We start from the raw sequence: 14,412 nt of genomic DNA on the forward strand, positions 1-14,412 counted from the left end.
GCAGAGAAGCAGAACCCTGAGGGCACAGACGAAGCGAGAGAAGGTGCTGGAAACACAGTCAACAGCTATGGGGAGAGAAAGGGCAGCTCATGAGGGGAGGCAGGTGGAGGAATATTTATTCTTCCCTTCACGTTAGAAGAGGGAAAGGCTACAGGAAAGAGGTGTGAGACACTGAGACCACATGGGCACCTGCCAGAGGGACCCAGCACGGCAAGGAAACAAGAGGGGAGAGGGTCGGGGAGAGGAGCCAGGGCAGCATGTCCACGACAGATGCTGAGAAGCAGGTGTGAGGCCTGCGAGAGGGACACGGGGCGGGGGGTTGTGCAAAGTGCTGGTGACCAGCAAGGAGCAGGCAGAGCCCAGCTGGAATCAGAGAGCCAAGTGGTCCGACAGGGGAGGTGGGAGAGGCAGGCCAGTCCGGTCCCCCAGAGCCAGCTGGAAGAGCCCAGGGGCAGGTGATGGGAGACTGGGACAGGCAGTGGGAAGGCTCCAGTGACAGCCCCGGGACAGTGCTAGAAGGGAAGGCCCCGTGAGTTACACAGGGTGAGGGGTGACAAGGACGGCTAGAGAGGACTGCACTGAGGGCAAATCCAGAGGCAGAGAGACAGAGAGCAAGAGAAAGAAAGGCAAAAAGAGTGAGCCGAAGGCCCCGTCGGAGAACATCAGAGCTGGACAGAAAGAGGACGGGGAGATGGGACAGAAACTTTGGAGACAGAGACAGCAACAGAAACAGAGGCAGAGAAGGTAGGTGCAGGGAGATGGACAGCAAGATAGAGACGGTCTCCCAGGCCAGAGAAAGAGGAAGGAACAGGTGGACAGAGAGAAAGAAGACAAGCCCATGCCGGGAGCCTGGTGCGCACTCACATAGACAGGGGAAGCGACAGGCAGAGAGACCAGCACGGCCAGCGGGAACTGCAGACCAGGCGGGGCTCCTACCCGCAGCTCAGCCAGCAAGGCTGGGGACCGGGGCACAGCAGCCTCACTTCTCCCCAGGATGCCTGGGGACACTGCTGTCCTGAACTTTTAACCTGCAGGGCAGGGGGTGTAGGCAGAGCGCTCTCAGCCTCAGGGGGCCACTCCTGAGGGGCACATGGCCCCAGGGCCTGGCCAGGACAATTCCTGCAGGCGTCAGCTCAGGGAGGAAGCCCTGGGCTCCCACTGCAGGCCCCACTCCCTGAGGACCTCAGGCCGTGCCCTCTCCGGGAGCCAGGCCGGGCTGGGTGCTGGAGGCTCAGCTGGGGCGGGTATGGATCTGTGCTGGGCTTAGACGGGGCCCCAGGGCAGGTCTTTCCTCAGCTGCTCCTCTTTCCCCAGGAAAGGAAAAAAAATGAGGTGCCCTGGGAGGTCTAGGGTGAGAAAGACCATGAGATTGTGCTTTCCCCCTGCCAGGTGGCGTCCCCAGGGCTGTTTCACCCCTGAGGCTCTGCAGGTGGGGTCCTCGAGCTTCATAGTCTACACACGTGTGGAGACCTGAGAGAAAACATCATGGGCTCATACATGGGATCCTCTGCTTGCCACGAACAGATCATTAAAAAATGGAGACCCCCCAAATAGAAATTAGTGTTTAAATGACCATTAATTATACTATTTATCACTTGGTCAACTACGTACAACTCATTAAATTCTTACGTAGTTACACAGTAAGTGATATATTAATTATACTTAGTGTGGAATATGTATCTTATAAAGTCTGGTGTCCATGGAGGTCTTAAAGTACCCAGCAGCCTCTCGGGTCCCGGCCCTTTTAGGGTGTGTTCTGGCACCTCCGACCACCTGGTGAGGGCCCCTACCTGGAGAACAGAGCAGGACAGATGGGGCCAGAGCTGCAGTGTGGAGGATGTAGAGAGAGGCCACAGGGAAGACCAAAGGGGAAGGGAAGGAGGAGCCCAGTGTCGCCTGAGGGCAAAGGAATCTTTGGGCTCCATCCGTTCTGAGCCTGAGGAGTCCACTGGCTCACAGAAGTCCCAGGGACACTCCAGGGAGACTGGAGGCATATTTGGAGCTTGGCCCAATGTGTCACCCCAGGAGCTAGGCTGGGCTTGGCAGGAAGTCTGGAGCCAAGGACAGGCACGGGGAGCTTCTAATGGGAGCTGAGCCCACGAGCCTGGGCTCTGGGTCAGGAGGGTCTGCAGGCTGGGCCACCTGTCCCCTGGGTGCAACGGGTGTCAGCAAGCCAGAGCTGGGAGCCCTGAGCCTCACTGCTCCCTGCACTCCGGAGGAAGTGCCCGCCCCCTCCTGCTTCCTTGGCAATTCCTGCAGCCACACTGAGGGCTGGGCATGTCCTCCACAGTGACAGGGCCTTTCCCTGTTCCCTGCTTGCCTGATTCTCACCCCAGCAGGGTCCACGGCAGCACTGACTGGCCATGGAGGCCTCTTCCTCCAGCTGAGGGGACCTCACCATTCGGTGGTGTCCATGTCCAGTTCTGTCTGACTGAGGCTCTCTCAGGCCCTCAGGGTCGGAGGCCTTTGCCTGCCCCACAGAAAAGCCCCCACACCTGTTTCTTTTCCAGCATTCTCCTGGACCGGCCTGGAATACTCTCCCTGGTAGCCCAGCCCCAAGCACTCAGAGACTTTTGGTCTGTGACCCCTCTCCCTTCTCAGGTGGCAGGGCCTGAATTCAATAACCAAGCTCCGCAGGCCAAAAGTGTGCACATGACTGCCACAGCCGTCTTTCTGAACCACAGCTCTGACTTTCCTCTTCCCCTGCTCAAAAACCTTCACGGGTTCCACCTGCAGACATCAATCTCAGGCTCTGTCTGGCAGCCCCAGGCCTTCCTGAGCTGACTCCCGCCCAGCTCTCCTGCCTCCCGCCTGCAGTCATCTCATCGCATCCAGGCAGCCAGGACCGCCTGCAGATGCCCCGCCTCACACTGCCTCCTCAGCCTCGGATGCCCCGTGCCGCGTGCTGCCTGGGAACCTCCCATGTGTCTTCAGTCCCCAGCTCCAGTGCTCCCTTGTCTGTGAAGCCCTCCCTCCTTACCTCGGGCATGCCTCCCTTGCAGTCACCCACTCTCGTGCCCTGCCCAGCTCCTCCCTGACACTGTACACCCACCCGCCAGCTCTTCCAGGATCGCTCATCCTCCTCTCTGTGCTGTGGTGTCACTGACTGATGATTCTACAAACACTCGTAGGTGCTCATGGTGTATCAGACATGACTGGTCACTGGAGACAAAACATGAACAAGACTGGGTCCCTGCTCTGCCCATGAGGAGCTTGAGGACTGGTTGTGGGGACGAACATGGGTCTAAGTGTCCCACAGGCCTGAGGAAGGACACACGCTAGATTCTGTAGTGACACAGAGGATGGTCCCTGACTCTTCTTCTCTGAGAGATGTGAGAGTTCACAGAAGAGCCAGTATTTGAGCTGGGGCTTGAAAGAAGAAGAGAAGTTTGGCAGATGGAGATGACAGGGAAGGGCAACCCAGGTACAGGGAACAGAATATGCCAAGAAACAGAGAAGGGAAAGAAGATGGTCATGAATTTGCCCCAGGCCATGAGAGGGCAGCAACAGCATAACTTAACATTGGTGTTTCCAGTGTCTATCGCTGGGCTTGAGGAAGAGGAGGCATCAATAAGTATGGAGGAAATAAATGAATGAGTGGCGCATTTGAAGGATAGAACAAAGTTTGGTGTGAACAGAGCTTGAAAGATGTTATCCGTGGGGCACAGGATCCTGGGAGGGCAGGATTCAAAGAAAACAGGGTTGGAATTTTCTGTTTGACTGCATTGGGGACTCCCCACTAGATCTCCAGTCCCTGAAAGCTCCTTGGAGCTGTGCAGTGGCCTCTGGGGGGCGCTGGCGGCTGGCTCATGTCCACAGCCCAGTCTCAACCTTGCAACTTTCTCCCCAAGGACTGCACACTTCCAATGCCAGAAAGGTAGGAAACATAATTTTCTAGCAAGAGACCAGATAAATGGTTTGACAAGGGATTTGTGTTTCTGATCAGCAAATTCATTTATATGGAAAAATAGCTGCCTTAATTCCTTTCTGGAAGGAGGCAGAGTGTGAAAAAAAAAAAAACAAATAAAAATAGGAAATACTTTACAAAAGTATACAAATTAAATTCATTCAAGTGTGCATGTAATGAAATACCTTATTCCTTATTTAAAACAATACAATTACCCAAATCACTGCTGTCCTGGAAAACCTAGGAGAAGTAGTTTCTGTCCATAACACAAGATGGAACTAACCGCAGATGACTGTCTGCAATGTGCCTCGACATGTATTTTCTCATTAAACACTCACAATCCTGAGCAGGCATTGTTATCCCTGTATACAGATGAGAAAACTGAGAGCTGAGCCACAAACCTTGCCAGCCATTCTGGCAGATATCAAACTTTGGAAGAGGAGAAGAAATGGGGGTGTCCAAGGACAGCAACGACAAGCTGTTGGTGAAGCACGTGGCACAGAGGAACGAACACAAGCTCTGATATCAGACGCATTTGAATCTCTTTCTGCCACTTGCTGGCTGTGAGGCAAGTCGGTTCAGTCTCTGTTTTGCCTCATTTACAAAGTGGAGGTGCTGTCACCTCCCAGACAGGGTTACTGTGCGAATGGGATAATGAACGCAGCGGTTGGGTAGCGTGTGCTTCCTTTAGGAGATCTCAGCACATACCATGGCTCGTTTGGAACAAAGACAAACCTGGAAATTTGCGCACTAGGGAGAAAACAGCTGCTAACAGCCCCAGGAAGACTCAGGTGGGTCAGAACTGTTGTACTTTACAGTACCAAATGAACCCCATCCATTCTGCTCACGACTGTGGACAACTCTGAAACATCCCAGTCATTGAGCTGTCCCTCTGTTTCCAAGTACTTTCAGAAAGGCCACCTTTACATCTTTGTTCCTGAGGCTGTAGATGATGGGATTGAGGAAGGCAGAGACAACGTTGTAGAACAGTGCCAGCTTCTTGTCCTGCTCGGGGTCATACCAGGACCCGGGCCTCATGTACATGATCATGGCTGGCGCATAGAACATGGTGACCACAGTGATATGGGTCACAGCACATGTGGAAAAGGACTCGAGCCTCCCCTGGGATGAGCGGATTCTGAAGATGGAGGCAAAGATGTGCAGGTAAGAGGCCAGGATGAGGGAAAGTGGGACCAAAAGCAGGATGAAACCCAATATGAAGTCCAACTGGTCATTGAAGGATGTGTCTGCACAGGCCAACTTCAGGACAGCAGGGACCTCACAGAAGAAGTGGTTTATCTTGTGGGGGCCACAGTAAGGTAGATGCATGGTGAAGTCAGTGTAGACCAGAGCCCCAACTATGCTAATGGACCAACACACTATGACCATCTTGATACAAATGGAACGGCTCATGAGTAGGGTGTAGTGAAGGGGGAAGCAAATGGCCACATACCTGTCATAGACCATAATGGCATAGAGGACACACTTAGCAATGCCCAGAACCAAAAAGGTGAACATCTGGGCAACGCAAGTTCCCCAGGAGATGGTCCTCCTTGGATACACCATATTAACCAACATCTGAGGCACAGTGGTGGTGACATAGCTCATGTCCACCAAAGAGAGGATACTGAGAAAGAAGTACATGGGTATGTGGAAGCATGAGTCCAGGTAGATCAGGGTGGTAATGAGTCCGTTGCCCAGAAGGGTGATGAGGTAGAAGAGGAGGAAGAAGGTGAAGAGGGCCATTCTGACCTGTGACTCACTGGAGAAGCCAAGGAGGATGAACTCGGACACAGAGCTGTGGTTTTCCTTGCCAAGTCTCTGCATGGCAATCTGCCTGTTAAGGAGAGATAAGGACTTCCCTATTCTGTCCGTGGCCCTGGGGAAGGGAGGATGGGATTGATAGAACCCAAACCACACACACAACAGCATGCACAGTAACTTGCGGATTAGATCAAACCTTTGTTGAGTTGGACAAAAAGGTCAAGGAAGCTAGGGCAGCCAGGGCACTGGGCAATAGGTCAGAAGATCTGGATCCATGCCTGTAATGCAGCATAGGATATCTGACTGCTCACAGGGGCTTCTCTGGAAACCACCCTCACCACAGAAGACAAGGCGTTAGGTAGCCATGTTTGTAGCACGGAACCCAGCCAACCCCTCGCCACTGCCGAATTCTATCAGGGCTGCACAATTTTCCCAGTCTGGAGTGAGCAGATGCCTCTGCTGAGAACTTAAAATTATGACACTGAAAGTCTATGTCAGTGGGCTGTAGGTATTGGGATATTGTCAAGTCAGAGCTAGTGTGGTGGCAACCCAAAATCACAGGGAGCTGCAGCTATAGAGGAGAGGAAACGTGGAGGTCTTACAGAGATGAAAAAAGACATGCTTGGGACAGAGGGGACAGACCTCACAGCCCTGAGCACCCAAGAGATGGGCCCCTCACTCCTGGCTAGCTCCTCCCAGTCCCCCTGAGACCTGTCTTGGGCCTTGTTTCTTATACCAGGTATAAGTGGAATTTTCTGTTGACTCCTTAAAATTACCACCCCATGACCACATTGTTCCATTGTTCCCTGAGTGTTCCAGTTGTCACTTACCCAGCTGTGTGACCTTGGGAGAATCCCTTCACCTCCCTTGGCCTCAGTCTCCCCATCTGTTTTAAATAGAGATAGAACATCTATGGCATAGGGCTATGGCAAGGAGCATATGAGATGCCGTATATCAAGACATCTTGCAAAATATAAAACACCAGGCAAATAAAAAGGTTTAGTACAGGTGGAATAAATTGGGAAATCAAAAGGGCTGGGGGCATACCAGGCTTGATCTTGGGTAACTCCATATCCCTCTCTGAGCTTCACAGCCCCATTTGTAATATGAGGCTGTTGGACTCAGTGGCCCCAAAGGACCCTTCCAGCTCTGATGTTCTTTTGTACCAGGAGCACCAGCTGCTGACCTGTGATTGCATCAAGTGCCTGAGAACCACAGGGAGGGCTGAGCAGAGCAGCCAGTGGAACAGGATTGTATTGACAGGAGATTCATTCCAGGAGCTGCAGACACACACCCAGAGCCTTGGAGAATATACAGAGCATAGACTCAGGCATCAACACACCTGAGCCTGGTAACCTCTTTACCTACTCCCGAAGCACTTAGCCTCTCAGAGTCCCAGGATCATTTGTAAAATGGGGATAATATCTCCATAGTGGAGATTGCATGAAATATGCCTGGTTTCTAGGAAAGTGCAATAAATGGAAGCAATTTAGATCATGGGAGGCTGAGTGGAAGGAGGCGTGGAGAGAGGAGAGAACAGGTACACTAGCATTCTTGAGCATCTGAAGTTACAGAGGACAAGGCTGAAAACCTGATCATGGGGACCAAGTGTCACAAGATGATGGTGGAGGAGTGGGAGATGGAAAAGCTGTCCCAGGCTGAATGAGCAAAAGAAGACGGTGTTAGATGTGTGTTCTGTGCTTTCAGAAATACCAATAATTGGATGAAGGAGAAAAATGTCCCAAAGAAGGAAGGTTTGTGAAAGTAAGAGGAGACTGAGGAAGCTCAGTCTCGGACATTGAGAGGGGAAACCTTCAAGAGACAAGGTCTGGTCAGCAGCGCACATGTCAAACCCTGGCACCAAGATGACAGGGCTGAGGAAGAGGAGGTGCCCACATACTCCTGTCCCCAAATCCCACATCCTCCTTTGCCCCAGTCCACACCCCAGACCTGGACTCTTGCACAGGACCCCTCCTGGTCTCCCCACCCCATCACCCACTAGCAGATACTGTCTCAGCAATCACACTCCTATGACTGGAATTCAAGGCCTTTCTCAATCTGGTTCTAACCATTTTTTTTTAATTTCCAAAATTAAAATGTGTACAAATGTTTTACATTAAATGGATCTCTTTTGTAATGCTGGAGTCCCAGCTAGGTGTGCCCATCACCCAAATAGTATTCACTGGACCCATTGGGTAGGTTTTTGCCCCCGCTCCGGTCCCTCCCCACCACTTGATTTCCACTGAGTTTTACCTGCCTCTGGGTAAAAATATGTGCTCATCAATTAGTTCCAACTTAATAATGAGTACATGTAGCGTTTGTTCCAGCCATTAAAAAAAGATGAATCAATACCTTTTACAACAATCCAGATGGAACTGTAGACCATTCTCCTCAGTGGTTCTAACCAATTTTCATATCCGTGTGATTCTCTAGTTATCTCAGTGAGACTTCTGAGCCATGATGCTAACACAAGACCACCAAAGGGATCCTAGTCTGGGCCGCTGGGGTCTCCTGCTGCTGAGCCACAGATCTTCCAGGCTAGCTGGCTTCCTCAGTGCCTGCCACGCATGCCACCACCTTCTGCTCCAGCTGTTCCTCTGCTGGGAATGCCTTCCCTAATCCATTACGCTTCCTACTTCCCATTCTTCCTCTTCCTCACCTGACCGGTCCAGCCTTGTTTATTTGATGTATTTATTGTCTTCCCCTCCAGGCTGAAGGTAGAGGCGTTTCTTTTACATCTCTCCACACTATCTAGCACAGAGATGGCATATGTCCAGGGCTTGACAAAACCCTGGGATCCCGATTGTGCCAGTGCTTGGGGAAAGACAGTAAGCGTCCACCCAGCCAGGAGAAAGTAGGGATGGGCAGGCTGCTTTTTCTAGTTTTCTGTGCTTTAAGATCCGAGTCTGCTCTACCTTCCACCAAGCTAATAAGGAGCAGGACCAGGACTAAAACCTGGGACTCTGGCTGCATAGCCTGCCAGGCTCTTGGCCGCTGCGCTTCTTGCCTCTGGCAAAGCCACGGTAAAGACGCAATTACATCCAGCCCTCACGCCGGCTAAGCTCCTATTGATACCCACCCTCCTTTCTCCACCTGCCAATGTTCCCCTGCCCCTTCCCAGCCTCTGGGCTTCTGGTAAGAAGAGAGAGGATGCCTCGTCAGGGCTCCCACGAGGGAGCCCCAGGACACTGTCTGGTGCGGAGGTGGGAAGGTACTCCTGAGAGGGACGAGTGCAAGTCTGGAAATGGCCATGAAAGTGCCCTGGACATCGATCGACTCCCACTCAGTAAGGGCAGTTCTCCCTCCTCTCCTCCCCAGTGAGGGGGGAGAGAAGACTGGGGTGGGGCTCCTTTGTCCATTGCTAGGGATGCCCAGGGAAGCAAACTTGCCCAGCCTCCCTTAGTGCCACCTGCACATGCTTGTCCTTCTGCTCGAGCGGCCTCCTTCCCTCCTGTGGCAGCATCGGGCTGTTTTCTCTCAGTTACATGCGGCGCAGGAGAAAGCAGTTCCTCCTCCTTAGCTCTGCAGGGGGGACGCTGTGCCTCTCTTAAGTGTCCTGGACCCGGAGCAGCCCTGGAGGGAGGGGCTTCCAGTTGGCAGATCCAAGGGTCCTCTGTGCATCAGAACAGGGCTGGAGAGTTTCCAGCCCCCGAAAAGCCCTGGGGATTCCCTGTCTGTGCTGGCAAATGCAGCACTAAGCCTCTGGGCAGGATGAGAGATACAGCCATAAAGTTTAATGCCTGTGAGATATTTTGGGCTTGGAGCTGGAGAACAGGGTATCCTTCTGAAGTTTCCATTGGGGACTGAAATTTTTTCCCACTGAGACTTGGGATGGGGCGATGGGGGGCGGATCCTGTGGCTGAGCTGCCACATCCCTGTGTGACCCGGTGATGATACTAATACGATGTGCTTTCTTTCCTTCCCAAGCATGTTTGTGCGTCTTTTACATCCTTGTGCATCTTATCCAAGGCTGCACACCTAATGGGGGAAAACTAAGGCTTGGATACAATACTCCCCCTTTACCCATGAGGGATGAGCAGAAAATGCAGGTTACCCACCACATAACAGAAACGCTGTGCCAGCGTGGAGTGCTCAGCAAAATTGTTACCAAGTAGACAAAACAGGTACGAGGATAACTGCTGGGGTGGGGGTGGAGGGGAGTGCCCAGCACTTTCTTGCCCTGAAACGGCCAGCTCAAACTGGCCCTGACTGTTTTAGAGCTGCTTCGGTTGTCCTTAGCTAATTATAATACTAGAATTCCCACCTAGTGGGAAATTGTAATATCATTAATGTAACACAGGTTGCATGACAGCCTATGATGATGGTACTGCGCTTGCATGATTTGTTTCACCGTGAACAAACAAAATTACAATGTAAAAACTTTGCATTACTCATTGGGAAGAGATTTAAAGCAACACCACAGTGGGCAGATGCCGATTTTGCATGTACGAAGCTCCTGTGAAAAACAATTCCTGTGCCTCCCAGGAGTCAGCGCCCTTGTAAGTAACCTCTAATAAACTCACCTAACTCTCAAGCTGGTCTTGTTTGAGTCATTCTTTGGCCTCTCGGTTTCCTCTTAGTTTGAGGGGTGGTTTTTCTATACTGTCCCCGCATTTTCCAAGGACAGGAATTTTTCCAGGAACGGGGATATGTTCCAAGATCCCCAGTGGTTGCCTGAAACCACAGATAGTACTGAACCCTGTGTGCACTATGTTTTTCCCTATGCATACATACGGATGAAAAAGTTTAATTTATAAATTAGGTATGGTAAGAGCTTAAAAATAATAACTAATAATAAAATAGAACAATTACAACAACGTACTATAATAAAAGTTATGTGAATATGGTCTCTCTCTCTCAAAATATCTTGTACTATACTCACCCTTCTTGTGATGATGCGAGATGATAAAATGCCTATGTGATGAGACAAAGTGAAGTGAATGACGTGGCCTTTGTGTTGTAGCCTTAGGCCACTATTGACCTTGAGCAAAAGTATCAGGATACCACACAGTGGATCTGATAACCAAGATGACTGCTAAGTTACTAAGTGGTGGGTAGCTCATGCTGTATGGATATGCTGGCCAAAGGGATGCGTTGTGCCCCTGGTAGGACAGAGCGGGATGGAGTGAGAATTCATCACTCTACTCAGAACAGCACACAATTTAAAACTTAGGAATTGTTTATTTATGGAATTTTTCATTTAATATTTTTGGACCACAGTTGTAGGTAACTGAAACCATGGATAAGGGGAACTGTCATATAAATGCTCCTAATATTTATTAGTGTCCCCATAACTACCATATACTGAATACCTACTAATTTCCTCAGGTACCTACTCAAGGCCACATACCTTATTGTGGTATAAATGCTACCAAATCTATTACCATAAAAATACCTACCTACCACTGTTGAACACGTTCTCTTATCAGATGCTACCCTGGTCATTACACCTAATATAATTAGCACATTGACTGCCGCACTAGAAAAGAATTTTTTTTCCCCTGGGGCCACGGTGTTTTATTACAAAAATAGAATAAGAACTTCAAAAAAAAAATGATCCTTTCTAACTTAATGAGAAATTTGTTATTTTTTATTGTTTTCTGTGGTTTTGCCCAGGGGGCCACCCATCACATAACGTGTATGGTACAGCATGGCAGTGTGAGTTGCCTTTGCACCATGCGGCTCCCAAGGTAAAGAGACGTGTGAGTTACATATGCATCTTGGGCTCCAAACTAGCATAAGTTAAATACAACTCACATGGCAGTTAATGTGGTAATCGTCACAACAAGGTCGATATGCCATTTGATAGACTGAGAGGTTCAGAGAGTTTAAAAGAATTAAGTGGTTTGTTCCCACCACACAGCAGGTAAATCGTATAGCCCAAATCTAAACTTAGACCTGTCAGATTCCAAATCATTGTACTGCAGCGTTTCTATTACAGGGTGTGTATAGTCCGGCTGTGGACTGCTTCTAAGGTTGGGTGCAGGAGCCAGACGGTCGAAGGGACAGGTGTGCAGCCTTCCTCCGATCCACTTTGAGGACGCTCTCCCCAACTAAATTCTCTCTTGAGTCTTTCTAGAATTCCAAGAGAGAAGGACAAGAGACTAGCTTGGCCTCATTGACAAATGCAGGTCAGGGATTACTGGAAAAGAAACTGCATCATGGGTGAGAGCAATTGACCAATTGTGAGAGATGATCCAATCTCGCGAGGTAGAATTCAAATTCTTTTTTTGTGTGTATTTCTTTCTGGTCACTTAGGAAAGTTACGTAACCTCCCTAAGGCTCAGTTTTTTTTTTTTTTTTTTTTTCAGCAAATTATGGGTGTACATATGTTTAGGTTACGTGTGTTGCCCTTGGTTCCCCCCGCCACCGAAGTCCGTGTTTCAAATATGTCCATCCTTCGGGTAGTGCGCATTGCACTCCTTGTGTATACAAATACCCGTCCCCTCCTCCCTCCTCCCCCCTCCTCCCGCCGCCCTTCCCGTGGTACAGATGATTAGGTTAGGTGTGTTGCCCTTGGTTCCCCCCCCACCGAAGTCCGTGTTTCAAATATGTCCATCCTTCGGGTAGTGCGCATTGCCCTCCTTGTGTATACAAAGGCTCAGTTTTTTAAACTGAAAAATTTGGATAATAATATGAACTTCTCATGATCTGAGGATTAAGTAAGATGTGGTTTTTAAGCATTGGACACCATGAACATAGTATGTGCTAAAGAAATGGGAGAAATCATCATCATCAGAAGTAAAGATTTACTTTTCACCTGATAATTCCCCTGATAATTAACCAATTGAACAAATTTATTGAAAAAGCTTTCCTTTCACCACTGAAATACAGTGACACCTATGTTATAAATCAGGTAATCGCATTTGTGAGAGTCCATACTTGGACCCTACTGCTTTATCCTTCTGCCAATATCATCACACTTTCATTCATTGCTTTATAGTAAAATTTGATATGTGGTATTGAAAATCTCTTAGCTTTGTTATTCTTCAAGATTATTGACCTTATTCCTGTCTCTTTGAATTTCCATATAAATTTTAGACACTGCTTGTCAATTTCCACCAAAAGAAAAATTGCTGAGATTTTCTTTGGCATTGCATTGAATCAATCTATAAAACAATTGAAATTGTTATAATTTTAATTCTTTCAATCCATAAACATTGGTATATCCTTTGCTTTATTTAGCTCTTCTATAATTTCTTTTAATAATCATCTATAGTTTCCTTCATAGGGGTCATACATATCTTGCATTAAGTTTATATTTAAACATTTAATAATTTTCATACTAAAATAGTGTGATTTCTTAATCTTTATTGCTTCCTTTTTTATTTGTACTTTGAGTTTAATTTGCTCTTATTTATCTAGTTCTTAAGATGGAAGTAGAGGTCATTGCTATGGGCTACAACATTGTCAATATTATTTGTCTTCTGAAAAAACAAAACAAAACATTAGCTTTGGTTTCATGGATTTTCTCTTGTTTTTCTGGGTTCTATTTCCCTGATTTCTTAATCTTTATTGTTTCCTTTTTTATTTGTACTTTGAGTTTAATTTGCTCTTATTTATCTAGTTCTTAAGATGGAAGTAGAGGTCATTGCTATGAGATCTTTTTTCTTTTTTAATATAGATACTTTAGTGCTATGAATTTTTCACTGGGTACTGTTTAGATCTAGCCCAGGCAACAGAGTGAGACTGTGTCTCAAAAAAAAAAAAGAAAGAAAAATTACTGTTTAACTACATCTCACAAATTTTGATACATTGTGTCTTCATTTTCATTGGTTCCAAATACTTTCTAATTTTTTATTTTCCTCTTTGATTGATAGGGGTTTTTTAGAAGTGTGTTTTTAGTTTCCGAATTTTGGACATTTTCTAGATATATTTCTCTCATTGTCTCTCAGCTTTTGATGTCTGAAAAATTCTTTTTTTCACCTTGATTTTTTAAAGATATTTTCTTTGAGTAAAATGTTCTACTTTGATGGTTCCTTTCAGAACCTTCAAGACATTACTTCATGGTCTCTTTGCTTCCATTATCATTGATGAGAAGTCAGCTGTCATTCTTACCTTTGGTGCTTTGTATGTTATGTGTCTTTTTCTGGCTTCTTTTAAGACAAGTACTGGTTTTAAGCAACTTGATTATGAGGGATCTTATTATAATTTTCTTCACATTTATTTTTAATTTAGCTTGCCTTGGATCTGTGGACTTTTAGTTTTAATCACATTTAGGAAATTTTATAATTGATATAATTAATATGTGATAATATTAATATATAATTAGTAATTATCCATTATTTTCTCAAATATTTTTCTGTTTCCCCTCTATTCTCATTTGGGAACTTTTATTAAATATGTGTTAGGACACATGAAATTGTCCCACAGTTCACTGATACTCTGTTCACTTTTAAAGTCTTTTTTTCTGTGTTTGGTTAGTTTTTGTTATAATATTGTTATGATTACTAATATTTCTCCTGTAATCTCTAATCTAATGTTAATCTCACCCAGTGCATTTTTCATCTAACACATTGTAGTTTTCATCTACATATGGTTTCACAATTACATGTAGGTCTTAGATTTGTATTCTTCGTGTTTCTTCAGTCTTTCTTGCAGCTTTTTAAACATAAGGAATATAGATATATTGACTCTTTAATATCCTTGTTGACTTATTCTATCATATGTGTTATTTCTCAGTCTGTTTTTTGTTTGTTTTTTTTTTTTTGAGACAGAGTCTCACTGTGTTGCCTGGGCTA

The 14,412-nt window shown here is 47.2% G+C and overlaps 1 protein-coding gene across 1 annotated transcript; it reads right to left on the reverse strand.

Annotated features, from left to right (window-relative positions):
* Positions 1-4,783: 4,783 nt before the first annotated feature.
* Positions 4,784-5,734, reverse strand: LOC105812256 (olfactory receptor 2A12-like). The gene has a single exon (XM_012646659.1). The coding sequence runs from the start codon at positions 5,732-5,734 to the stop codon at positions 4,784-4,786; it is 951 nt and encodes a 316-aa protein (XP_012502113.1).
* Positions 5,735-14,412: the final 8,678 nt, after the last annotated feature.

This window comes from Propithecus coquereli, unplaced genomic scaffold (assembly GCF_000956105.1).
Source record: "Propithecus coquereli isolate 6110/MARCELLA unplaced genomic scaffold, Pcoq_1.0 Scaffold249, whole genome shotgun sequence".
Lineage (NCBI taxonomy): Eukaryota > Metazoa > Chordata > Mammalia > Primates > Indriidae > Propithecus > Propithecus coquereli.